This window comes from Corvus cornix, chromosome 6, assembly GCF_000738735.6.
Source record: "Corvus cornix cornix isolate S_Up_H32 chromosome 6, ASM73873v5, whole genome shotgun sequence".
NCBI lineage: Eukaryota > Metazoa > Chordata > Aves > Passeriformes > Corvidae > Corvus > Corvus cornix.
The window spans coordinates 34,430,129-34,455,396 of NC_046336.1; the positions used below are offsets into that span (position 1 = coordinate 34,430,129).

Here is a 25,268-nt window from a genome sequence, read left to right on the forward strand (position 1 = left end):
GAGGGCAGCGCTGACCGCCGCAAACGCCGATCGCCTCAGCGGCAGAAAAGCGCGGGCTCGCAGGAGATTGACAGCGGGGCGTGGCCACGCAAGGCCCGGGGTTGCTGCGCCTCAGGCGCGAGGCGGGAAAAGGCCGATCCGCCGCGTCCGGAGCGAGCCTCTGGCAGCCCGCTGGGCTCGCAGCGCTGGCCTTCGGCTTTGCGAATGGGCTTTTTGCGTTCTCAGTAAATTTTAATAACTCATATCCATTGCGGATCTGGGTCGTTTATAACAAAAGGGCCCGTCGGGAAAGGCCCTGGGGGTGCTGTGCCAGCGGCTGGACCGGAGCCCAGGGGTGCCCAGGGGGGCACGAGGCCAGTGGCCGCTGGGCTGGGCCAGCCATGGGGTGGCCACAGGCCCAGGGCAGGGCCCGTCCCCTGTGCTGGCCCTGCTGAGGGACCTCAGGGCTGTGTCCAGTTCTGGGCCCTCCTGGCCAGAGAGCCCTGGAGGGGCTGGAGCGTGTCCAGGGCAGGGAACGGAGCTGGGAAGGGGCTGGAGCCCCAGGAGCGGCTGAGGGAGCTGGGAAAGGGGCTGAGCCTGGAGCAGAGGAGGCTCAGGGGGGACCTTGTGGCTCTGCACAAGTCCCTGACAGGAGGGGGCAGCCGGGGTGGGTTGGGCTCTGCTGCCAGGGAACAGGGACAGGACAAGGGGAAAGGGCCTCAGGCTGGGCCAGGGGAGGCTCAGCTTGGACAGCAGCAGGAATTTCTGCATGGAAAGGGTGCTCAGGCCTTGGCAGGGGCTGCCCAGGGAGCTTTGGAGTGCCCATGCCTGGAGGTGTCCAAGGAAGGGCTGGAGGTGGCACTCAGTGCTCTGGGCTGGGGACAAGGTGGGCATCGGGCACAGCCTGGACTCCATGGGCTGGGAGGGCTTTTCCCACCTCAGTCATTCTGGGATTCTGTGAATCAAATCAGTCCTGCAGAATGTGGCAAAGGTGTTTTCTGCCTAAGAATGTGCACAAATGAATTCACAACATTCACAGTCATGTTTTTAGGAACACGGTTGCAAATCCTGCCATGTATTTGAAAGTAATTTTAATTTCCTTCCTGAAACAAGTTTATATATTCCAAGACATCCTTCCAAACTAACCTGATACAAAAACATTGTCTCATGAGAATCTTTTGTCACGGTTTCCAATTACAGGCATATTTCAGATTACTCTTGGAGATTCCTGTGGGGCTTTTGGGGTTTTTTTTTGTTGTTTGTTTGTTTGGATCAGTTATTTCTACAGAGGAAATTGAATTGATTGGAAATCAGGCAAGTCCAACTGACAGATATGGATTAGAAGGATGTGATATCCATGGATCTGTCAGAATGAAGTTGTAGCAAACCCTGCTTAGCACATGGGTGTAATGCAGGGAAGAAACACAGTGATTTTTTCCTTATTAGCAATTTTAATTAACTTTTAATTGATTGCTAGCCAGATAAAGAGTTTCACTACCAAGCCTTACAATGAACACCATCACCGGAATTAAGCATTCCCGGCGACTGTTCTGAAAACAAAACATGCAAATCTCTTACGGTCTTCACAGATGTCATTCATAAAGGCAAATAAATGAGAATACCTTGCTCACAGAGTGCCCTTTGTTTAATTTACATAACCTTGTTCATCACGCCCTAATTTAATTAAGAGGAGGCAAAATAACAGGTCAGCATTTAAATGTGAGAGCTCTATGAAAACCTATTCATTTTGCCCATCCCTATAATTATGTGATAACAAGAATTATTTGGCTGACACTGAAATCTGAGGCTGGTTCAGTGTGTGAGAACAAAGATCCCAGCTGAAGATTTTCGGTGGCAATCATCAGCCTGTTCTGAGCAGAGAAGAATAACGATGAAGTGGGATAACATTTGGGTTTGAAGAACAGGATGAACACACCAAAAATTTAAGTAGTTCTTCAGAGAGCAGTGATGAAAGTATCACTGAGTGTGACAAATGTGTTAAGTGGAAAGGAGCTTTCTAACTGATGTGTCCCTTCTGTCTGTCTGCATCCATCCTTCATCTAAATTTGTATTCCGTAAGGATTTGGGCAGCACTGAAACACTAAATCAGTGTTAAATAAAAATTCCTCTCAGACACCGCCCAATGCTGAAGATCCTTCAGCATTAGAATTCTCTGTGGGCTTGGCTTCACAAGCATCAGGCTCATCTTCTGTTGAAGTTCAGAGAATCGTAGGATAGAATCCCAGAATCATTTAGGTTGGAAAAACTTTGAGGATTGAGTCCAACCTGTGCTTGATCCCCACCAGAGCACTGAGTGCCACCTCCAGCCCTTCCTTGGACACCTCCAGGCATGGGCACTCCAAAGCTCCCTGGGCACCCATTCCATGCAGAAATTCCTGCTGCTGTCCAAGCTGAGCCTCCCTGGGACAATTTCAGGCTATGACCTCTTGTTTTGTCAAAAGCTGTCCAAGGCTGAGCAGCTAAATGTGCCTTTTCTTGTGGAGAAATCCATCTAGGATGCAGTTAGCCTGGCTCCTGTCGCTGGCAATTGAGCCATCTGTTTCTGTGGGATGTTTTATCTTCAGTCAAAGCTCAGAGGGAGGCAGGCTGCCCCAGACAAGCCCTCCTGGGCACCACAGATTTGGCAGAATCCTTCCCTGCCTCACCTGGTTTCTCTCCTGTGGGCGTCTCCCTCGGAGGTTTGGAATTTGCGCATTAATCCATGGTTTTCCTGCTGTCTCTCCAGGCTACAGATGCAGATGCTGGGGTTAATGGGCAAGTCCATTACAGTCTGGCAAACTTCAAGAACCTTTTCCGGATCACCTCCAACGGCAGCATTTACACAGCAGTGAAGCTGAACAGGGAGGTGAGGGATTACTACGAGCTCATCGTGGAGGCGACGGACGGAGCCGTGGACCCCCGGCGCTCCACGCTCACCTTGGCCATCAAGGTGCTGGATATTGACGACAACAGCCCCGTGTTCACCAACGCTTCCTACACCGTCTGCGTGCCAGAAAATCTCCCACCAGGCACTGTCTTCCTGCAGCTGGAGGTAAGGAAGTAGCGGGGAGTGAAGGTGGGGAGTGCTTATTCTGCAATTTCTTATTTAACTTGGCAGTGAGACTGACATAAAAGATTGTGAACTGGAGCATGGGGGGAAGTTTTTTGCCAAGAGCAGCTGGGGTTGCCCCTGGATCCCTGGCAGTGTCCAAGGCCAGGTTGGACATTGGGGCTTGGGGCAGCCTGGGATAGTGGAAGGTGTCCCTGCCCATGGCAGGGGGTGGAATGAGATGGACTTTGATGCTCCTTCCAACCCAAACCAGTCTGTGATTCTGTGATTCTGTGACACTGAGCAGACTGAAAAATGCATGACCTTTAGCCAGGTAATAAAAATAACCTTTGAAGATAAGGTTAGTTAGGAAATAATAGCAATTAATAAAAGCAACCAATGAAACAGCAAAACCTACACTGTCACTGTCTGCACAGGCAGATAGCGATAGGCCAAGGGGAAGAGTTTTAAGCTAAAAGAGGAGAGATTTAAATCAGGTGTCAGGCAGAAGTTGCTCCCTGTGAGGATGGGAGGCCCTGGCACAGGGTGCCCAGAGCAGCTGGGGCTGCCCCTGGATCCCTGGCAGTGTCCAAGGCCAGGCTGGACATTGGGGCTTGGAGCAACCTGAGACAGTGGAAGGTGTCCCTGCCCATGGGAGGGGGGAAACAAGCTGGCCTTAAACATCCCTTCCAACCCAAACCATTGTGGAATTCCATGATCCTCTCCCTGGCAGTGGCCAATAGCAGGTGCCCGGGGAGGAGAATTAAGACCAGACTCAGCTTCCAGTGCCACTTTCCCAGAATACTGTGCTCATTTCCCGTGGCTTGATCCTTCAGCGGGTGTCATTCCTTGGGTGTGTGTACGTTGAATACAATTACAACAACACACATAAACTCACGACGTTTGCAGCAGTTTGCCCTTTAAATCTCAGAGGGATATTTGGTGAGAATGGACTCTGTTTGATGTTCCTCTGTTCCCTGCAGGCCAAGGATGTGGACCTGGGTGCTGACGTGAACTATCGGATCCGCACCGAGGAAGCCCAGCAGTATTTTGCCCTGAACAAGCACACAGGAGAGCTATCGCTCCGGAAATCCTTGGATTATGAATCCTTCTCTGATGCAGAAGCAACCTTCACCTTCCTCGTGGAAGCCTTCGACAGCAAGGGCACGATGCCTCCTGGGCTGGCCACCGTCACCGTGAGAGTCAAGGTAAGAGGGGGCACTCCTGAGCCAGCAGCATCCTTTCCCAGTCATTCCAGGATATTCCATCACCATGCAGGTGTCCCGAGGAAACACCAGGACTCTCTGCTCTCCTGCTTCTCACTTGTGTGAGCCTTATTCTGTGAGCAGCTCTTCCAGTTAAACACACACTTTATAACAGCTGTAATTATTTTGCCACATGCAATCACGTAGTTAAATCCTGGATTCATGAAATCCAGGAACACCTGACACAAATGCAAACATTTTGTCCTTTAGAATCCCTGAAAGGCTGAAATAAACCCCTCACGGACTTGTTTGCAAAAGTGACACAATCACATTTCAGCCCCCAAATTGTAATTTTAAGATCCACTGGGGGGGTGTATTGAGTGCTGGTGTGGCACAGCACATCCTGGATTCCAGATCCTGCTGCTGGAAAATCAGATCTGCAAAGGAACAGCCTGGTTTAGTGTCTTGCACCATGAACTGCAGTGAGTTCCAGCCTCACCTCAGCGTTTCAGGTGCCTCCCCAGCAGCATGGGGCTGCTGGTCTCTGTTTGGGAACGATTCAGAAATGAAAAGTGTTTGTAGCTGGAACAGCAGCGCTTCCCCATCTCCATCTGGCTGTGTCCAAGAGCAGAGGACAGCTCAGATGCCTCAGTCCTACCCCTGGCATTCCCAAAGGTGCAGCTCTGTCAGTCATTCAGTCCTTCTGAGCAGTTGCTTGAGTTCTGTGAGCTGTGGGAAAGAAGAGGCTTTAATTACTCAGATTTTAGCGAAGGAGCAAAAACTGTAGTAGGACCAAAAGCACAGCTCACAAACGTTCAGTTTAAATGTGTGGCTGTGAAAAGTATTTGGCAGTCTGGGGTTCGGCCTGTTCTGTATCTGCAGGTGCTGGAATTGCTACATGGTTTTGGGTAATTCTGTTTGTCAGTCTCTACTGAGCTTAGAATTCTTTTAGGGCAGTAAATGTCTCCCTTTGTTAGCTCTGGTGACAATGCCAGAAGGTTTCTATAGTGTCTCTCTGTCTGCAGAATGTCTCAGTGTGAGGTGCAGGTCACCTGTTCCCCAATAACCTGTGCTTTTCCCCTGCACATTCCACATCATTCACAAAAAAATCTTTTCCATCATTCCCTGAGCCTCTTCTGTTGGACTTTTATGGAGCAAGTCGCTCAAACCTGGGGTTTTGTTCCTAAAAAAAACCTTTTCCCAGCACACTGAATTTTTGGAAGAATGGTTTGGGTTGGTTTATTTAAGGGTTTAAACCCTTTGGTGGGATTTTTAAAAAGTTTTCAGGTAGGATTGTGTTCAGAGAAAAGCTGTTGTCTGTGTGATTGTGATGCCATGAAGACTTTTTGCCTTTTCTTTTATACGCCTGTTATACCTTTTTACAACGTCTGTATTCTTAGTGCTTTTTGCCTGCATTCTTGGACTTGTTTGTCAGGCTAAGAGACTCAACATTTTAGAAGCTTCATAGCTAGGGATCAGTGTGCCTCAGCCCCCCAAGGTCCTCTCCAGAACACATTCTGTAAAGCAAGATAGAACCATCCAGGAGAAGGCTCCTTGGGGAGGGGGGCTCACTTGAGCACTTGAGCCTCTCATTGGGGAATCTTTGATAGATCTGCTAATTAGTAACACCTGTAATGTTATACTCGATCTTTTGGGGGGTGCATTTTTTGTGGGGTGCATTTCGGTGCATTTGACCTGGACGCGTGCACCCGAGGAACCTTAAAATAAATACCAAGGGAAAATCCCTTTTCCCCTTCTAACCGTGTATGACTCCTGATTTTAAGACCAGGAAAAGGCATCAGTTGTGTGGTTGATTGTATTAATTAATGACAGGGTGCAGGGAAAAATACAAATCAACTCGGTGGCCTCAGTGTACCAGCAGCATGTGCGCTCTCAAGGGAGATGCTGTGGGAATAGGGGATTTAAGGAGGGGATTAATAGGATCAAAAAATCAGTTCTTGCTCTCCTAGAAACAGTTGCCACACATGAGCAACAAAATGGGAGCATGATGATGCTGTGGAGAGGCTGGAACACCAGGCTGGAGCCAGAAGTAACAATTTTGGAGTAAAAGGGGTTTGGCTGGGGACAGAACAGGGCCTGGGAGGGAGGACAAGGGAGGGATATTTTAAGTGAGAAAGAAAATAAATCCAATTTAAGCTGAGTGTTTTCATACTCAGTGACAGGCCGAGTTTTGCAACAGGTCAGGGGACGTAATTATTGTTTATGTGCTGAGATCAAGATGGTGCTTGGGTTCCAGCCTGGAGTGAGAGGTAGGACAGGGGAATTTGGAGTGGCAGTTGGGAGAACGGAGAAGGATTGTGGAAAAAACAGGTTTATTATCCCAATTTGCTGGGCAGATGTCATTAGCAGCTTTTATGTCAGGTGGCAGATATTTTGTACGTTGATCACAAGAGGTGTCTGGATGGTTTCATTTGAGCTTAAAGGTGAATGTCCCAGGTACAAAATTCACATGGGTGGGGAGAGAGGGTGGAGAGGTTGAAGGCAGAACCTTGTGCTGTCCCTGTTTGGGATGGGAAGCACCCACAGGACAGCTCGGAAAGCTGATCCCTCAGTCAGAGCAGCAGGAGAAGGGTGCAGGGACTTGAAACCGAGTGAGAACAAGAACAGGCCACCCTTTCCCTCCCGCTCAGCATCTTCTGCTGCAGGAACTGGATGTGTTTCCTCTGAGTAGTTGCTTGCTTTCACTTTATTCAGAGGCTGGGCTCTGAGTAATTACTTTAATACAGGGTTTGAGAGCCCAGAGAGGAACTAAACCAACTGGAGATACACCACAGTCCCCAATGGAACAGCAGTCTTCAAGAACACAAAATTGAACTGGAGGGAAGCAGAGGCAGCAGTGGGGCCAAGCTCATGTCACCACCACAGGTCCAGCCCCTCCAACCCTCAGAACTTTTATTTGTGTTATTACGAGGTCTCCAGTCCTCCGGGGCTCCCTCTGCTCTGCTCACATTTGTCATTTCTCCCAGCGCAGCTCTTCACCCCAAGCACTGTAATTTTTCCTGGGTAATGGAATTCTGTTAAGCAGCTATGGGTGTCTGATGGTGTCGTCCATCATTGGTGCGATATCCAAGGAGGGAGCACACCCAGAGCCCCCTGCTCCCCGTGGCTGCAGGAGGGGGATGCTCACTGGGCTGTTCTCTGCACTCGCAGCCCTTGGCATGACAAGTTACAAATAGTTTGTATTAACCTGCCCTGAACTGGCTCGAGGCACAGATTGCAGAGCAGGGCACTCACTGCAGGAGGAATAACTTCATCTGTACCTTCATGTCAGTGTGAGACACATTGCTGGCCTCTGCTGCAGCCAAAAGGCTCCTTGCACTGTGAGGATGGCCCAGGACTCCTCTGGCAGAGAAAGCCAAAGGTGAATCAATGAATTCATGGAATCATTTCATTGAAAATGACCTCTGAGATCACTGAGTGAAACCATTAACCCCGCACCACTAAACTGTGTCCCCCCAAGTGCCACATCCACACTTCTTCTGAGCACTTCCAGGGATTGTGACCCCACCTCTGCCCTGGGCAGCCCCTTCTGATGCCTGGCCACCCTTTGGGTGAAGAAATCTTTCCTAATACCTGACCTGAACCTCCCGTGGCACAGCTTGAGGCTGTTTCCTTCTGTCCTGTCATTGTTCCCTGGGAGAAGAACCCGATCCCCACCTGACTCCAGCCCCTCTCAGGGAGTCACGGAATGATAATCGTTGCGTCCATTCAAGTATTTCCAAGGAGGAATTGTCTAAGTGACACTGATTTCTTCCCACCACCTCAGACAGACCAAGATTTTTCTCATTTCCCCGTTCTCAGATTCCTCTGAGTGCTTTCATAACTTTCCCCCTGAAGCTGCAAGAAGCCACAGGGTGTCAGGGAGGGCTGAGTTTGTTTTGCCTCTTGCTGTACCCACACACATCCCCTCGCAATCCATATGATTCCCAGTACTGGGAAATGCAAATTCCTTGCAGTTCAAATTATTAGGATTTAGCATTTGGAAGCAAGTACTGTGGCAATAGGGTTTGTTAACAGGAGCAGTTGCTCTGGAGTATTGCGTTCCTAAACACAAATACGAGAATCTCTGTATCATGGGGCCTGTAAGGTGTCTGCAGATTTTGTGCTGTGTCCTCCTCTTCTTATTACCAGCATTATTTTTGTATTATTTTGTCTCTTTCTTGTTTGTAGAAGTGCTTTTTCTCCTCTTTCTGTATTGGATTGCTTCAGTTTGGAATTTTTCAAGGACATTGTGTCGTGGAACGAAGCCTTTTTCTCAGGTGAAGGATTTCAAGTGAGAGAGCAACAAGAATAAATATAAACAGAGGGTTTTAGTTCTAACAATGCCAAAAAATGAGGATGAGGGGGCAGTGAGGTGACTGAGAAATGGCTGATCCCAAGGCTTGTGACCGGTGGCACAGGGTGAGGTTGGAGGCGGTCACTGGGGGTGTACCCAGGGCTCAGTACTGGGCCCAGGATTGTTTAAATGGTTCATCAGTGATTGGGGAGGAACAGCCCCAGGCACCCGCACAGGTGGGGGGACACTGAGCTGTCCCTGAGCCTGCAGAGTGTCCTGGGGGTCCTGGGGACACCGAGCTGTCCCTGAGCCTGCAGAGTGTCCTGGGGGTCCTGGGGGACACCGAGCTGTCCCTGAGCCACCAGAGTGTCCTGGGGCCAAGGAGGCCAATGGGATCCTGGGGGCAGCAGGAAGAGTCACACAAGGAACATCTTTTCCCATTTAAAGAGCAGAGCAGCATCACAAAACTTACAGGAAGGTTGAAAAAAAAAGCAGCTGAATTGCCTCCAAAATATATCTCATTTCTGGTGGCATTAATGGAATAACAGGCCTGGGGTTGGGCTACAGTGCTGGTAAACAGATTTATTTCTTTCCTTCCATCTCAGCTGATCAGTTCAATCATCTGCCAGTCATTTATTGCCTCGTGTATTCCATCATGAATATTATCCCTTAATTTATGGGATGAGCTACTTTAGGGACTGCTGGGCACTAAAGGGGAAAGAGGTGCAGTAGAGCCGTGTGAGCAAGGCCCTATTCTGTGCAGCTGCAGACAGAGCAGCTCTGCAGCCACTCACAGACAAAATTCAAGGGGCCATTTCATACTTTTGGCCATATTATCATGACAGAATCATCACAAGGGGTTTGAACTTGGTGTTATTAAGGTGTGTTAATTATGAGAGGTCAAGAGAACGTGTAAGGATGGGAGGGGACTTGAAGTTCTTGATACTCCAGTATCTGGTGAAATCAGGTATTTCATGGGATCCCAGACTGGTTTGGGCTGGAAGAAACCTAAAAACTCATTGAGTGCCTCCCCCTGCCATGGGCAGGGACACCTTCCACTATCCCAGGCTGCTCCAAACCCCGTCCAACCTGGACACTCCCAGGAGGGGTCATTTCCATCTTCTCTGGGCAGCCTGTGCCAGGGCCTCATGGCATTTAAGGGAAGGGGCAAAGACAATCTTCCCATAAAGGAATTAGAGTTGAGTAACATTGATTTTCATGCAGAAAACTAAACTCTCCTATGAGCGAAATCTGAAGTCACAGCCCAAATTTTCAGTTGTTTCCACTCTCTTTTACTTCACATCCAGGGATCTGAAGAACTTTAAAATGTATTTTTTAGACTATCATCTATAAAATGCATCCTTTGGCATCCCTGGAGCAGGACTAAAATGGGCTCCTGGGCCCAGAGCAGGTGTTGGGGTCTGGGGGAGGCTGCTCCAGGTTTTTAAGGGCAATGGATGTCCTTAGGGCTGTGATATCTTGTAGCCTTATGGAGTTTCTATTCAGGTTTTTAGTCATAAAATATCTTGGATTTTTGTTTTTGGAATCAGGTGTTGAGTGAGAACTTTCTGTGGTTGAAGAATGCACCAGAGGAATCGGAATTTTCAAGTACAGTGGTACCAAACCACCCCTTTGCTTTCCCTAGAAAGGAGTTGCACAATTATAGGAGTGTTAAATGTGCCCCTGTAGGTCTCCAAACTGCAGGGAATTATTAAACACTTGGAGGCAGCATTCCCAGAGCCACCAGCTCTGGGAATGTGCACACAGACTGAAGTGGCAGAGGTTCAAAACAAAACGACAGCAGAAAATTACAGATCCAGAACTGGAGTTGTGAGAGAAGAGTGGGAAGTTTGGGGAATTTCCATGCTGTGCTCTGAAGGAAACCTCTTCCCTCTCTCCCTTTGTGGGATGGATAGAAGAAATCACTTTAAGAATACTTTTTTTTCTCCTATTTACTGCACTTGTCAAAAAAAGCAGCAGCCTGCAAAGGGGCTGTAAAGGCCTGATATGTGTTTATAGCTCAGACATGGGTTTCATAGCAAGGGAATATTGATTTCCACTTAGACAGAGTTGAGTAGAAACCTTGGTACCAGCACAGTCACAAAAAGAAACTGCTGCTTTTTGGGCACAAAGCAGCAGCCCTCAGGGTGGAATAAAGCCTGGAGCTGGTTTTGTTGGAGCAGAGAGAGAAAGGCCATTGTACGTTCAGGGAATGGCTCAAGAGGTCCTGGGCATGATCTGCTCCGTTCCAGCCCCAAAAACTGTGCCCCCACAGTCACAGGATAAGACAGGGAATGGTTTGGGTTGGAAGGGACCTCAAAGCCCATCCAGTGCCACCCCTGCCATGGGCAGGGACACCTTCCACTGTCCCAGGCTGCTCCAAGCCTCAATGTCCAACCTGGCCTTGGGCACTGCCAGGGATCCAGGGGCAGCCCCAGCTGCTCTGGGCACCCTGTGCCAGGGCCTGCCCACCCTGCCAGGGAACAATTCCTTCCCAATCTCCCATCCAGCCCTGCCCTCTGGCACTGGGAAGTCATTCCCCTTGTCCTGTCCCTCCAGGCCCTTGCAAACAATCTCTCTCCAAGGTCCTCAATCCAGTCGTTGCTATCAAAGAGAACTTAATGCTGGACAGATGCAGAGATGGAGTTTTCAGGTTTTCAGCACAGAGAGACTTTGGACAACAAATATTTGGAGCAAGTCCTGGGCTTTGTTCTGAGCAGAGACCAAAGCTCCAGGCATGTTTTGCTTGTAAACGGGTAAATAATTGAAGATTACATCTGATGGCTTCTTAAAACACCTCTAACCCTTGCACAGAAGTGGATGCAGCACACGAGGACAATCCCCAAGCACACGTTTGGGAATGGGGCAGTAAACCTCCCCCAGAGTGGTTGTCAGAAGTCATGAAATCACCTTTTACATCTGAGGCATAATCCCACAAGTGGGGCCAAGCTGCAGCCTCTTAAAACCTTCCCCAGTTCATTGCTCCAGCCACATAAATCCAGGCTGCCATTAACTCAAATCCAGGCTCCTGTTAATGATCAGACACGCTCCAAAATCTGGAAATGGGAAAACTGGGTGATGGATTCTCCATATTTCTCACTTTCAAATACCTGGGCTGCCTATTTTGACAGTAAGGTAATAACGGCCATGCATTTAGAGACAAAGCAACCCTTTGTCACTGCTTATCTTGCTGCAGATTTGTTTTATTTTTATACAGATTCATTTACAAAACTGAGCAAAAGGCAAAGCTTAACACCCCCAAAGCTGTCTCCCTACCACAGATACTCTTTATCTACCACTTCTTGTTGGTTTTGTTCCTCCTTGGTCCCATGGGGTAGCACAAAAACACTACAGGATCCCTCCCTTGTGCAAAGATCTAGGATCAAGCACAGAGAAAAGCACAGTTTGGGAGAGATGGTTTCATTTGAGTGGTCTTGAGAATCCTTGTTTGCACCTCCAAAAGCAAATTAAGACATAGGAAGAGATTTCTTGATGCCAGCTCGTTAACTCAGCTGTCACCCTCGGCATGCGCATGATCCCATTTCCCCAGCACATTCCTTATTCTCTGAGCAGGACACAGCTCATTCCCAACAGGACCCAACACAGGGTTGTTATTCAGGGAAAAGATTGGTAGGAAACAAACGCTGCTGTGTCTGTAAGGAGTATGAAAATGCTGAACAAAAATGTTGGGAAGCAAGACTGTCATCTGGGAATGCCAAAGAGGAGAAACAAAGCAGGAGGGGAGGGAAGGCATTAAGGAGGAAATCAATATGTAATTTAGAACTCATTAAGGCAGTCACTCGCTGAAATGCACTGATTCTCACCCAGGTGCTCCCAGCCAGGTGGGGACAGGCCAAACAGAGCTAGAGCAGGAGAAAAATCCGTGCCGTGCAGCATTCCCGGCGTAAAACGGCCTTGGGAATGTCACTGTACATGGGGACCTCCATGGGTTTTTGGTTTGTGGGGACACCAACAGACATTTCACGCTTGTGCCCCGCTAAGAATGTAAATATTTAAAGCCTGAGTGTTAAATCCCATCTTCCTTCTCCTTCACTGCTCTGGGAAAAACACTCCTGGGATTTGAATCTCTGCCTACAGATTTCCACAGAATCGTGGCATTGTTGATGTTAGAAAGGACATTAAAACCCATCCCCTCCCACCTCTGCCGTGGGCAGGGACACCTTCTGCTGGACCAAGTGACATCTCCCAGTTAATAACACACAGCATGAAACGAGTGACGGACTCGTGTGATTTGAATGTTACCACAAACCTAAAGACTTCCTAGAGAAGAATAAACTTGAGTTGGAAAAAGCGACAAAACAGAGTTTGTTTTTAATCTCCACCCAAACAGAAGCAACTCTGGATGACCCTGCAAAATATTTGAGATATATTTAGGTGTATATACATATATATCCATTGATTTATGTATCCTTGCCTACCTCAGGCACAAGAATTTGTGTAAATGCCCTTTTATCGTACAAAGGACATTTTGTTTCCCCTTAATTTGTTGGATATTAGAGGTGACAAACACCATCGAGCCAGAGCAACTCCTTCCTTTTGGAAAATGAGCCGAGCCTGCTGCCACAGGAGCAGGTGGTATGCAGTCCTCTGTTCTGTTCTGTGGTGGAGCTGTGTTTTCCTGCAGAATTCAGCTGAGCAGTCCCACATCCATTTTTTTGTGACTCTTTGGCACCTTCCCCCCTTATTTTGTGCAGGGGGAATGGAATCGGGAGAGCCTGGGAATGGCAATCCCCATGCAGGGAGAGAGATTCAACAGAAACATTTGTGAATGCATGTGGAATTTTGTTGGAACTCCAGGACTAAACTCTGGATTCTGTTTTTTGCAGGATATGAACGATTACTCACCGGTGTTCAGCCAGAAGCTCTACAGGGGAATGGTTGCTCCTAATGCAGTCAAGGGCACCCTTATCACCACGGTCTCAGCTGAGGATCAGGATCCCCCGGTAAGGAAAAAGCTTCTGTTCATGTTTCACACCCAGGAGAGAGGAAACTTGAACCCTCCAAAGTGCCCCTGCTCTCTCATCAGCTCAAACTATGAGGAGCTTCACAGAGGAGTGACTCCTACGTTTGTTTCATGTCAGCCTGGCCTTTGCTGTTCAGGGCAGAGGCTGCACTTCACACAGAATCCCAGAATCACCAGGTTGGAAGAGACCTCCAAGATCACCGAGTCCAACCCTGTGCATGCCCTAACACCCATGCCCTAACACCACCTCAACTAAACCATGGCACCAAGTGCCACATCCAATCTTTTTTTAGACACATCCAGGGACGGTGACTCCACCACCTCCCCAGGCAGACGATTCCAGAACTTTATCACTCTTTCAGTAAAAAACTTTTTCCTGACATCCAACCTAAACTTCCCCTGGCACAGCTTAGGCTGTGTCCTCTCGTTCTGTCAGTTGCTGCCTGGAGAAAGAGCCCGACCCCCACCTGGCTACAACCTCTTTTCAGGCAGTTGTAGAGAGTGACAAGGTCTCCCCTGAGCCTCCTTTTCTCCAGGCTAAACAACCCCAGCTCCCTCAGTTGTTCCTCACAGGGCTTGTGTTCCAGGCCCTTCACCAGCCCTCTTGCCCTCCTCTGGATGTGTTCAGGCGTCTCCACGTCCTTCCTGAGCTGAGGGGCCCAGAAATGGACACAGCACTCGAGGTGTGGCCTCACCAGTGCTGAGTACAGGGCAAGAGTGACTTCCCTGGTCCTGCTGGCCACACTGTTCCTGATCCAGGCCAGGTGCCGTTGGCCTTCTGGGCCACCTGGGCACACTGCTGGCTCATGTTCAGTCGGCTGTCGACCAGCACCCCCAGGTCCCTTTCTGCCTGGCCACTGTCCAGCCACTCTGTCCCCAGCCTGTAGCACTGCAGGGGTTGTTGTGGCCAAAGTGCAGGACTTGGCACTTGGACTTGTTAAACTTCATCCTGTTGGACTCTGCCCATCCATCCAACCGTTCCAGGTCTCTCTGCAGAGCCCTCCTACCTTCCAGCAGATCGACACACACCCCCAGCTTGTAAATTTACCAATGGAAAGCCTTTATCCAGTTTCACACAACGAGAGGAATAGGCAGGAAGGGGAGCCGTGCCTGTCTGTGGGGCAGTTCAAGAGGAAAGAAACCACAATTTTGTGAGGTTGTCACTGATGTCACAGTCACCGCGCACTGCCCAGCTGAGCCATCCCAGATTCATGTGGCACTGCAGAGCTCACCAGCTGCACATTCCACGGGCAATGTTTGAACCCAGGGCACTCGGTTTGGGGATAAAGTTTATCTTTGCCCCTGTTTTTTGTTGCTGCTCCCTGGTGAAGCCCTCAAGGGACAGAACTGGGCACACACCTCTAACTCCTTCCCTGTTCTGAGGTTAGATGTCAATTTTTGTCATCAGAGCTTGATGAACATCAGTGACCAGATGATCCTCTGAGGACAGGAAAAGCCAGAGCTGTTCTGCCAGCCAGGTTTAATTTTTAATTGCCAGTATTTGGCATAAGAAGGAGAATAATCCTCGGGGAGAAGAGTTCAGGGGGAATGTGCCATGCACATTAAAAGCTGATGGAAGTGCTTGGGCACAAATCAGGTGTGGCTTAGTTAATGTGGTGTTATTGGGGTTTGGGCAGCGTTTATTTAACATTAAATAAATGTTGTTGCCTTACAATGAGATATTTTGGGCTCTCTCTGCCCATTCAGATAAAAGCTCCATTTTATTATCTCTGTGTCTAAGTTTTGAAGACTGAGATATCACTGAGGGGAAACAAAATAGTTCTGATGAATTACCTTTAGAATCCTTAGTCCTGTGCAGTCAGCATTTCCAATGCAAAGCTGTTTCATTTTTCATTTAACAACCCCAAACCCTACTGAACATTTTGTAACATTTTTGTCACATGAACACTTGTTGATGTTGATGAAGATTTCAAAATGAAGTTACCCTGAAGCCTCTAATAAATGCAAGGGCCATAAAAGTCAGCCAGCTATGGAGGAAAGCTGTTAAAGGAGGTTTTGAAAGAGGGTTTTTATTTTAAAATAATGCCTGGTAGTTTTGCCCCTCATCTTTTTTTATTTTAAAAGTAAAAACTAGCAGGCATAAATGGCTTTGTTTCTTTTTCTGCCTGAGCCAGCCTGTGCTACTGGAAAATTCCTGTTTATTTGAAGTTGGCTTTGACATTAAATGGTGTCACAACGTATTTGATACGAATTCGCTGGAAATTGGGTTTAAAAGCACACAACCTTTTCTCTGCTCAGTGAGGGGACTTGCTCTAAAGTTGCCTTAAGGGATGGAACATTCTTAGGTACCATCAATATTTTACTTGTTTGGCTTGGGGCTGTTAGAATCTTATTTGCAGGGTACTAATACATTTATTTTATCAGGTCGGGGAAAGAAATATGCATCTATTAAAAAAATAATTGTAGCTTTAAAATATGCCTGTTTCTAAGAGCCCAACTAATTTGAAGTCTCCAAGCTTCATTTTTGCTGTTGTTATTTTGCAAGGAATGTATGTAATTCCCATCTCCAGAACAAAAGCCCAGCCAGGTTTTTCCATCATCTGCAATAAAAGCTTTTCAGACCTAATCAGCTCCTCAGAGACAACCATTGTTTCCAGCAAATCCCAGCGTTGTCAAATGAATATGGATGCTGGGAGGATCCAGATGGAAAGGCCCAGCACCTGTGTGGGATTTCTCTGCAGATAAGGCAAATTTGAATTTTTTCCAGGAGCAGAAGAGCAGGTTTGGGGGAAGGAGGAGGTGGGAATGGTGTCAGTGGAGGTGGGCTCCCCGTTTCAACAAACAAATACTAATTTAGGTGAAACATGAGAGGGTGAAAGACACCTGGGACATCATTTTCTGTGTGTATTTCCTAAATTATTTAGGAATTTATAGCATAGAGGTGTGAAAGTGCTATGATGTGCTTTCAGGAACAGTCAGAAGGGACAAGAGCAGGTTTTTACTCTTAGATTAATCCAACAGGACTTCATTTATTAGAGATGGAGATGAAAGCTTCTCTTGGTTTTATTTACAAAAGCTCCTCCCATCCATCCTTCACACACTGAGTTATGTACAACTCAGTGCATCTTCCACGTAGGAATGTGTATCCATATGATCAAATCTGACGGTGAAAATGTGTGATTTTCTTCATTTTACTGGCGCCTAAAACCTTAGGCCATCATTAGAATGGAACTGTTGATAAGAGGATGGGTTTTGCTGCAAAAACCCCACGGATTTCTGAGTGCTATTAAGAGTTGCCCAGTTAAAACAGAAATAATTTGGGCCAGAGTCAAGCACTTCCTGGGAGATACTTTGTTATGTTTTTATTTTGACCTGTGGGTTTCAAAGTGGTCCAAACCTCTTGGCCTGAAGGCATCAGAGACCTCTGGTAGTTATTCTTCAGGTCCTTGGTGAAATGTCAATTAAAACATAAAACTCAGGGCATTTCTCTAAAGGCCACTGCAAGATTTGCAGGGCTGTTTTGAGTAAATGTCACTTTAAATTCTTACCCATTGCTCCTTTCTTGTCAAGTTTTAATTCTCTTTTTATTTGCAGTGACTGGGAATGTAAAATATGTTTTAGTAGCTACTTTTGCATGTGTTTAAAACTTGAAACACCCTTCTGGTCACTGAAATCTGAGAAATTTTTGCCTGAAAATTTTGTTTTCATTAAATCTGGTAAATCAACATTTTGTCCTTTGGTGGTTTGGAACAATCCACAGTCGATTTTTCTGTATTTTTAAAGTAGTAACATTTTCTATAAATACATAAATAGTTTTTCAAATTACTAGGTGCATCCTGAAGTTGCTCGCCCTGCCTTCCCCAGAGGATCTCCTACCTAATTCCAGGTGTAAGCAGGAAATATTAAGCAAAAAGCAACAAAGCCAGGCCAGAGGGAACAATGGGGATAAAGCAGAGCCATGGCTGCCAAGCAAAAGCTTGGGAATGGCTGCAAGTCTTCCTAAATAACTGGTAAACCCTATAAGAATGAAAATCCTGTAAGAATGAAATGCAATTTTAAGCACGTTGCAACTGGAATTGCTGAGGCAGCTGAGCACTTTGTCCACATGAACAATCCCTTAAATTGGAAGTTCTCCCTCACACATCAGCTTGAGCTTCCTTTCCAGAGGTGGTGTCCAGCTGGAGCTTGAGGACTTCTCTGTTTATTGGGGTTTTTTAGTCCCTTGGAGTGGGTAGGTTTAGGCCATTGGATATTGTGACCAGGAGCACTGGTGAGCCCCGTGCAGGGAAGCTCTGCCTCCAAAACACCCCTGGAATTACAGGTGAGCAGGGGCACCCAAACAGCCTTGGCTGGATTTGTGCTCCCAGAACGATTCCCAGCTGGCTTTGCCTGGCTGCCCCCAGTGGGAACAGAAATGGGATAAAACTGAAAAAGAGAGAACTGTGGGAGGTGTCCCTGCCCGTGGGAGGGGTTGGAATGAGATGATCTTTAAGGTCACTGCCCCAGGCTGCTCCAAGCCCCAATGTCCAGCCTGGCCTTGGACACTGCCAGGGATCCAGGGGCAGCCCCAGCTGCTCTGGGCACCCTGTGCCAGGGCCTGCCCACCCTGCCAGGGAACAATTCCTTCCCAATATCCCATCCAGCCCTGCCCTCTGGCACTGGGAAGCCATTCCCTGTGTCCTGTTCCTCCACCCCTTGTCTCAAGTCCCTCTCCAGCTCTCTTGGAGCCCCTTTAGGCCCTGGAAGGAGCTCCAAGGTCTCCCTGGAGCCTGCTGTTCTCCAGGCTGGACAATCCCAGTTGTCTCATCCTGTCTTCCTAGCAGAGGTCTCCTGGAGAGTGGAAGTAACAATTCCTGGCTTCCTCCAGAGCTGCTTGCAGAAACACACATGAAAACCCCCAACAATTGTGGTGTTTCCCTTTCCCCTTTTCTTCCTGGCTTTATTCCATCACAATTTTCCTGCTGTGAGTTATCTGGACAGTGCACGTGTGCCTCATCCAAGGCCTCTTTTCCAGGGGCAGCCTCACCGATACTGGGGACATGTTCGTAGCTGTCACCCGTGTCACAAATAGATGGCATTTCCCCAGAGCAGATGGAATCTTATGGGATCACGCAGCCATGGAAGAAATAATTGCAGCTGGATGAACTTTTTTTGAAGTTTCATGTTAGTCCTGAATCTCAGGGAACCTTTGGTTGGAGAAAACGAATGTGGTTCCTGCCAAGCACAATCCTTGCTCTGTGCTTTATTTGGGAATATTATCAGCTAGATTCAAGCTTTGCTGCAGACATAATAATGCATCTAAATTAATTTAGAACAGAGGCGAAAGATGATTAATATTTCAGATAATTAAAACTCACTCCTAAATAGATTTCCCTGGGAAATCTCTCTGGAGCTTTTTCTAATCACATCAGTGCCAACATACCATAAATAAAAAATAAATCCCAGTTTTGTCATTTTTCTGAAGTGACAGGAGCAAAGTGTACTTGATAATCACATCAGGAACAACAATAACCTGATGAGATTTTTGTTTATTTAGTCCCAAATTACCTGGTGTGAGCAGCTCTAATGATGATGAGGGCTCTTAGTCTTCCAAGCAAGTTCAAGGCCATTATTCCGAGCCCAAATAGGCTGGATTTCAGCAGGTAATTTGCTCTTAATTATAACCTTGAAGAAAAATGACTGAAGCAGGGAGTGCCAGGGGGAAAGTTGATAATGAACTCTGCTATGCTGCAATCCCAGAAATTTCTCCCTTTTTCCAGGATTTGCCCTCTTCAGCACGTGTGAAGTGCTTTTAACTCTGAACACATTCATTTATTAATTTGCTAACCACTAGAACATTCCTGGTAGGCCCAGTTGGGATGATTGAAGCTGCTGATGGCCTCATAAACCCTGCCCAGGCTGGAATTCCTTGGAGAGCTGCGAGAGGCAACACTCAAATGACTTCTGTTGGATCAGCAGAACGCTGCTAGGATTTAGTGAGCTCACACCACTTTTGTAGCCACTTCCATTGCTGTTTACAAAAGGAAATGTTCTGTTTCCATGTAATCCATGGCTGGCATGGGACATGGAATATATTCCCAATCCCAACAGATCACATCACTGAACACAGGTGAAAATCAGCAATTCACCACTAATGATGTTCTGGCTGTTTAAACACAAAGTAAAGGTCAGAGCCTAATCTGAGCTTGAGGCTCAGAGGCTTCCAGAAAATGAAATCATGCTGCTGCTGCTAGGACAGAAGTGTTTCTCTGAATCTACTCCCAAATATATTTAGCAAATAATTCAGTTGGAATTTTGTAAAATGTCCCAAATCTCTGCCTATCCAGAGTTTGGCATGCTGGAAAATCATTATTCAGACATTGGTGTGCAAAGAGGATCAGAGGGAATCTGTCCTAGACCCCCCAGCCTGGATGAAGAGGCAGATGAGACATCCTACAAGTAGTTGGGAGAAGTCTTCCCATTGCAAACCCTGGTCCTCATGAGGGACTTCAACCTACCAAGTGTCTGCTGGAAATGAAACCTCACAGAGAGAAAACCCTCCAGGAGATCCAGGGAGAAAACCCTCCAGGAGTGTGTGGAAGGAAAAGGGCCAAAGCTCAGCTAGAACTTCTCTAGCTACAGCCATAAAAGACGTTAAAAAATGTTTCCATAAATGTATCAGTAACAAGAGGAGGGCTAAGGAGTCTCCATCATTTATTGGATGCCACAGGCCCAGGGCAGGGCCCGTCCGCTGGGCTAGCACTGCTGGGGGATCTCACATCCTCGGGCCAGAAAGCCCTGGAGGGGCTGGAGCGTGTCCAGGGCAGGGAACGGAGCTGGGAAGGGGCTGGAGCCCCAGGAGGGGCTGAGGGAGCTGGGAAAGGGGCTGAGCCTGGAGCAAAGGAGGCTCAGGGGGGACCTTGTGGCTCTGCACAAGTCCCTGACAGGAGGGGGCAGCCGGGGGGGTCGGGCTCTGCTGCCAGGGAACAGGGACAGGACAAGGGGAAAGGGCCTCAGGCTGGGCCAGGGGAGGCTCAGCTTGGACAGCAGCAGGAATTTCTGCATGGAAAGGGTGCTCAGGCCTTGGCAGGGGCTGCCCAGGGAGCTTTGGAGTGCCCATGCCTGGAGGTGTCCAAGGAAGATGTGGCTGGTGGCACCTGGGGACAAGGTGGGCAGTGCTGGCCTCAGCAGTGCTGCTCTGATGGTTGGACTCAATGACCCCCGAGGTCTTTTCCAACCTTAATGTTTCTGTAACTCTGAGGTGCCTGCAGGGTGACTGCTGAAATGGGATCGTTGGAAAATACAATAAGATACCTTAAGAAATTACATCCTTCCAACAAACGCTATTTTAGAGGCAGGTGGTGTTAAAACAGGTAAATGGGTAAGCAGCCTTCAATTAGAAAATGCTGAGATACTGATGGGAAAAATTCCTCTCTTCCACCCTCTGGCACTGCTGCTTCTGATCCCCCTTTTGCTTTGGGGTTTCAGATGCTTTGTGACACACCCAGGGGCTGCCTGGCCTCAGTCCTTGTCACCAAAGCAGGGTCTGAACAGTGGGGAGGGTTCCTTATGGGGCTGCTTAAAATCCGTCTGCAAAACAGCATTTTCTTTTACCACCAATAAGTTTCTTAAACTTTAAAGGAGTTTTATACCAAGTGAAAATCTTTCTGAAAGGTATTCTAACAGCCTTAAGCCATGCCCATCTTCTGTCTAAAAATTTCAGTATTTAAAAAACATTTCTGGGTTTAAGTAGGTGGGGCTTCAGCCCTTTTCTTTCTTTCCTTGATTTTTCTTTCTGGACCTCTCAGGTGTCCTGGAAGGTATTTGGGGGGATGGAAGGGCAGTGCTCAGTTATGAGGACAGCAAAGAGCAAGTTTTGCTTGTGTTGGCCCTACCAATGTCCCATTTTAATCCTTCAGGAGGAGTGTAAAAACACGGAAATACCCACTTTGCCTCATTTTTGCATTCCAGGGCACCCCAGCGAGTCTGGTCCGCTACAAGGTGGATGTTGTCCAGTTTCCCTACAGCGCCAGCATCTTTGACGTGGAGGAGAACTCCGGACGCGTCATCACCCGAGTGAACCTCAATGAAGAGCCCAGCACAGTGTTCAAGGTACAAATCCAGCTGCAGTGCCAGGACATGTCCCCTGCATTAGCTGGGATTCTTTTCCACGGTTCTCCTTTCTTTTTATATTGCACAGAAAGATCCCAGAATCATTAAGGTTGGGAAAGACCTCCAGGATCAAATCCAACCTTTCACTGGACTTCCATGCAAAATTTTGATTTTTTTAATTCCTTTGTTTCCTTCTTTTTTTCCTGGTGTGTGTTTCGTGCCATTCTGATCTCAGGAATGTCTTGAATGGATGTGGTTGCACCTTTTGGGAAGGTGGGGGAAAACAAGGGGGGCAGCTTGGGGAACCCTCATTTTTTCCAAGTTCACTTCCAACAGGGCTTTTGGGGAGAATTTGGGGAGAATTTTGTAAGAAGAGCAAGATATCTTGTAAATAAAGTTACTGCATAGCTGGGTAGTTCAGGAGTTCCTGTTCACAAGTGTTTTAATGTAAAAACATTGATTTTAAGGAAACCTAAATTCCCGTTTTGTTGTTACTGGTCCTGAAAAAAGGGGCTGAGCAAGACAAAAAGTCTTGAGTGAATTCGTGTGGATTAAGATATGATTTTAACCTATATCAGTAGAACATCTGCCCTTTAAGATCCATGAAGGGAAGGGGGAGTTAAAAATGAAAATAGAAGTGGGGCAGTAAGGAAAAATAAATTAAATCCATAGTATCTTGGGTTTGATGTAATTTCCCTACTCAGAAACTTCCTTACAGTCATTAAGGTGTGGCTTTTTCTTCTTTCAGTTACTTATTTCTGAAATGAGGGTTAAAGAGAAGTTTATTTACACACCTTCCATTCTGAGGAATAAAGCTGTTTCCCACTCCTGAGTGTCCCACCAAGGGCTATTTTAGCTGGAGCAGTCCCCGCTTTAGGACAGTGCTAATTTAAGTCCTTTCCAGTTTCCAATTAACATAATAAAACCCGAGGGGGAAGAGGATTTTCTCTTGGTTAACATCACCAGAGTGGAACCTTTCTGTTGCTGCACTTGTTGTTTTTAGTCCTTCTTTCATGGGGCTGTTTTCCAAACCTGGGATCTATCCTGCACTGCTTCATATTAGGGCAGTAAATGGGGCATTCAGCAGGGAATAACTTTCCAGAAAATACACATTCTTAGGAAAAAAGCACAGAAAAGACTCCAGAAATCAGTGATGGGAACACTTGGAGTTGGTATTTTCTTCTAGATCACTGGGTTTGTGTCTGCTGCTGAATCCTCTGGGAGTTTTTCCAGTCACCATTTAACAGCCAGGTAATTTCTGCAATTGTATCTTGCACTGGTGACTTTCCTGATATATTGGCTGGAAAAAAAGGTTATTGTGGAATAACTTGGACTGGCAGAAATGAGTTGAAAATGCCCTGCTAGAATGAGGTGGAGACCTGCCTCACGTAGCGACCTCCAGAAATAAGGAAAAATTTAGGGAGAAAATTGGAAATTTGCCCATTGCTCCTTCTTCAGTGGGTTGGAGTTGCATCCTTTTGCAAGCAGATTTCATGTGAAAGCTGAAAATAAATGAACCTGCTTGTGCCAGCACAAAATCATGGATTAAATCAACAAATAGACAAGAGAAAAGATTTTTAAAAATCAAAATATTTATAACAGGCCTCATTTAGGAGCAGGTAGTTTGGTCTTGTCCATGTTTGACCTGAGAGCATCTCTTTTCTACAGAGGACTTTTTGGAGTAGGGTGGGAAGTAGTGTTAAGTTTTTTGTTTTGACATGAGCCCTCAGTTCTAGATCTGAGCAGCAGATAATTCTTAACCCAGGGCTTTTCCTGCTTGTTTCATTGGGAGTTACATAATTCCGGAATCATTAAGGTTGGAAAAGCCCTCCAGGATCATCGAGTCCAACCTGTGACCGATCCCCACCAGAGCCCTGAGTGCCACATCCAGCTGTTCCTTGGACATCTCCAGGGATGGGGACTCCAAAGCTCCATTCTGATGTTTAACAGCCCTTTCCAGGAAGAAATTCCTCCAGTTTTCCATGTTTCTCTACATTTTCCAGCAGAGGATTCAACCTGTGGATGGCTGCCACCTTTTCCCTCTGTGTTTTGCCCTCACGCAACGTGTGACTTGCAGCAAAAGAAAACCACATCTGCTTGTTTTGACCCTGCAAATACCAGAATTGCTGGAAGTCAGGATGAAAAAGGTTCTTTTGTGTAGTCAGAGGCTGATTTTCTGTGTTGTTTGCAGCTGGTGGTCATTGCCTACGATGATGGGGACCCAGTGAAGTTCAACACCACCACGGTGGAAATTGCAGTGCTGCAGCCCTCAGTCATCCCACGCTTCACACAGGACGAATACAGGTAAGGAGTTCATTCTTTCACCCTGAAACCTGGTAGTTTTTAAGTCAAAATCAAGTCCAGTTTGAATGCTAGTCTGAAATAGAGCTACAAAAATACTCTGTTGTGCTGGACTTTTACTGTCTGAGCAGGTGGTCTCCAGCTGGAAAGATCTGGGCTGACAATGATGGCGAGGGAAGGTTTGCTTGAAGATTTCCCCTCAGAAGTTGTTGCAAATATCAGTCATTAGGATAAACGAATGTCACACCTTGGAATTGGGACTGGGATCACCAGGGCTCTCGGTTAAGTTTCCTGGAGTGCATTTTGACCCTCTACACCATTTGTGTGAGGCATTTTTTGACCCTCTACACCATTTGTGTGAGGCATGAGAGAATCAGACTCAACCTTTTCGATGTTAGAAGTGCAGGTGATGGTTATTATCACCACAGAGACATGATATGATAAATTTACCCTCTGACAATTCAATATCATCAACCTCAGTGTCTTAAAATTGATCGAAAGCAAACCAAAAAGTGGGGCACGGGCCGCATAGTTTGGTAAATTTTGTAACAGAGAATGTGTTCATGAATTTGACATCTGTACAATAATAGGAAGTGATAAGATCAGGACAGGCAGCTCCAAGATATCAAAAAGTTGCAATGTGTTCTCTCTATGCCCCTGTGGGGATATAATCAGCAGCAGAATGTAGTGGGGTTTATACAGATATTTCCAAATCCAAGGAGTGCAGGGAATCAGAAAGCAGAAATTGAACATAAGTTGTCTTCAGGAGGCCCTAAAGGATGGGCTTGCTCAGCTATTTAAAGGAGTTTAGACAGAGATTCGTGAGCTGCACTCTATTCGTCCTCGTGATTGGAGTAGTAGCATGTTTTTCACTTAAAGAAGTGAAAAATAGCAAAATACTGCCACTCTTCTCCTAATTTTGTATCTAACTTGAAACAAATTTGAAATCTGAAGGCCCAGTGCAAAATGATAAACTTTGCATTTAATAATAATCCTTTGCTAAAGGATTTTTCCTGAGAGAGAAATTGTTCCTGCTGCTCCCTGCAGTTTCTTAGTATCTCCAGAGGTGTGCAGTGTTTGCTGCATTGCTTTGGGTCATGTAGCAAATAAAAATATGGCCATTTGTGACTGGAATTTCAGATCCGGGCAGGCAGCTGTCTGTTGGCGCAAACTTGCTGTGCAGCAGGTCCAGAGAGGGCCCAGAAGTTGCTGAGGGGACTGGAGCACCTCCCCTCTGGAGCCAGGCTGGGAGAGCTGGGGCTGCTCAGCCGGGAGAGGAGAAGGTTGTGTGGAGAGCTCACAGCTCCTTCCAGGGTCTGAAGGGATACAGGGAAACTGGAGAGGGACCCTGCAGCAGGAACTGGAGGGACAGGACACAGGGAATGCGTTCAGAGTGCCAGA

The 25,268-nt window shown here is 47.1% G+C and overlaps 1 protein-coding gene across 17 annotated transcripts in view; it reads left to right on the plus strand.

The window, feature by feature from the left end:
* Positions 1–25,268, plus strand: part of PCDH15 (protocadherin related 15) — a 633,986-nt gene that overhangs the window by 535,500 nt on the left and 73,218 nt on the right. For all 17 annotated transcript variants that reach the window (XM_039553538.1, XM_039553554.1, XM_039553537.1 and 14 more), the window contains 5 exons: positions 2,726–3,031; positions 4,012–4,236; positions 13,378–13,494; positions 21,426–21,566; positions 23,758–23,870. In XM_039553538.1, coding sequence (XP_039409472.1) covers positions 2,726–3,031; positions 4,012–4,236; positions 13,378–13,494; positions 21,426–21,566; positions 23,758–23,870 — 902 coding nt within the window. The remainder of the gene's footprint in view (positions 1–2,725; positions 3,032–4,011; positions 4,237–13,377; positions 13,495–21,425; positions 21,567–23,757; positions 23,871–25,268) is intronic.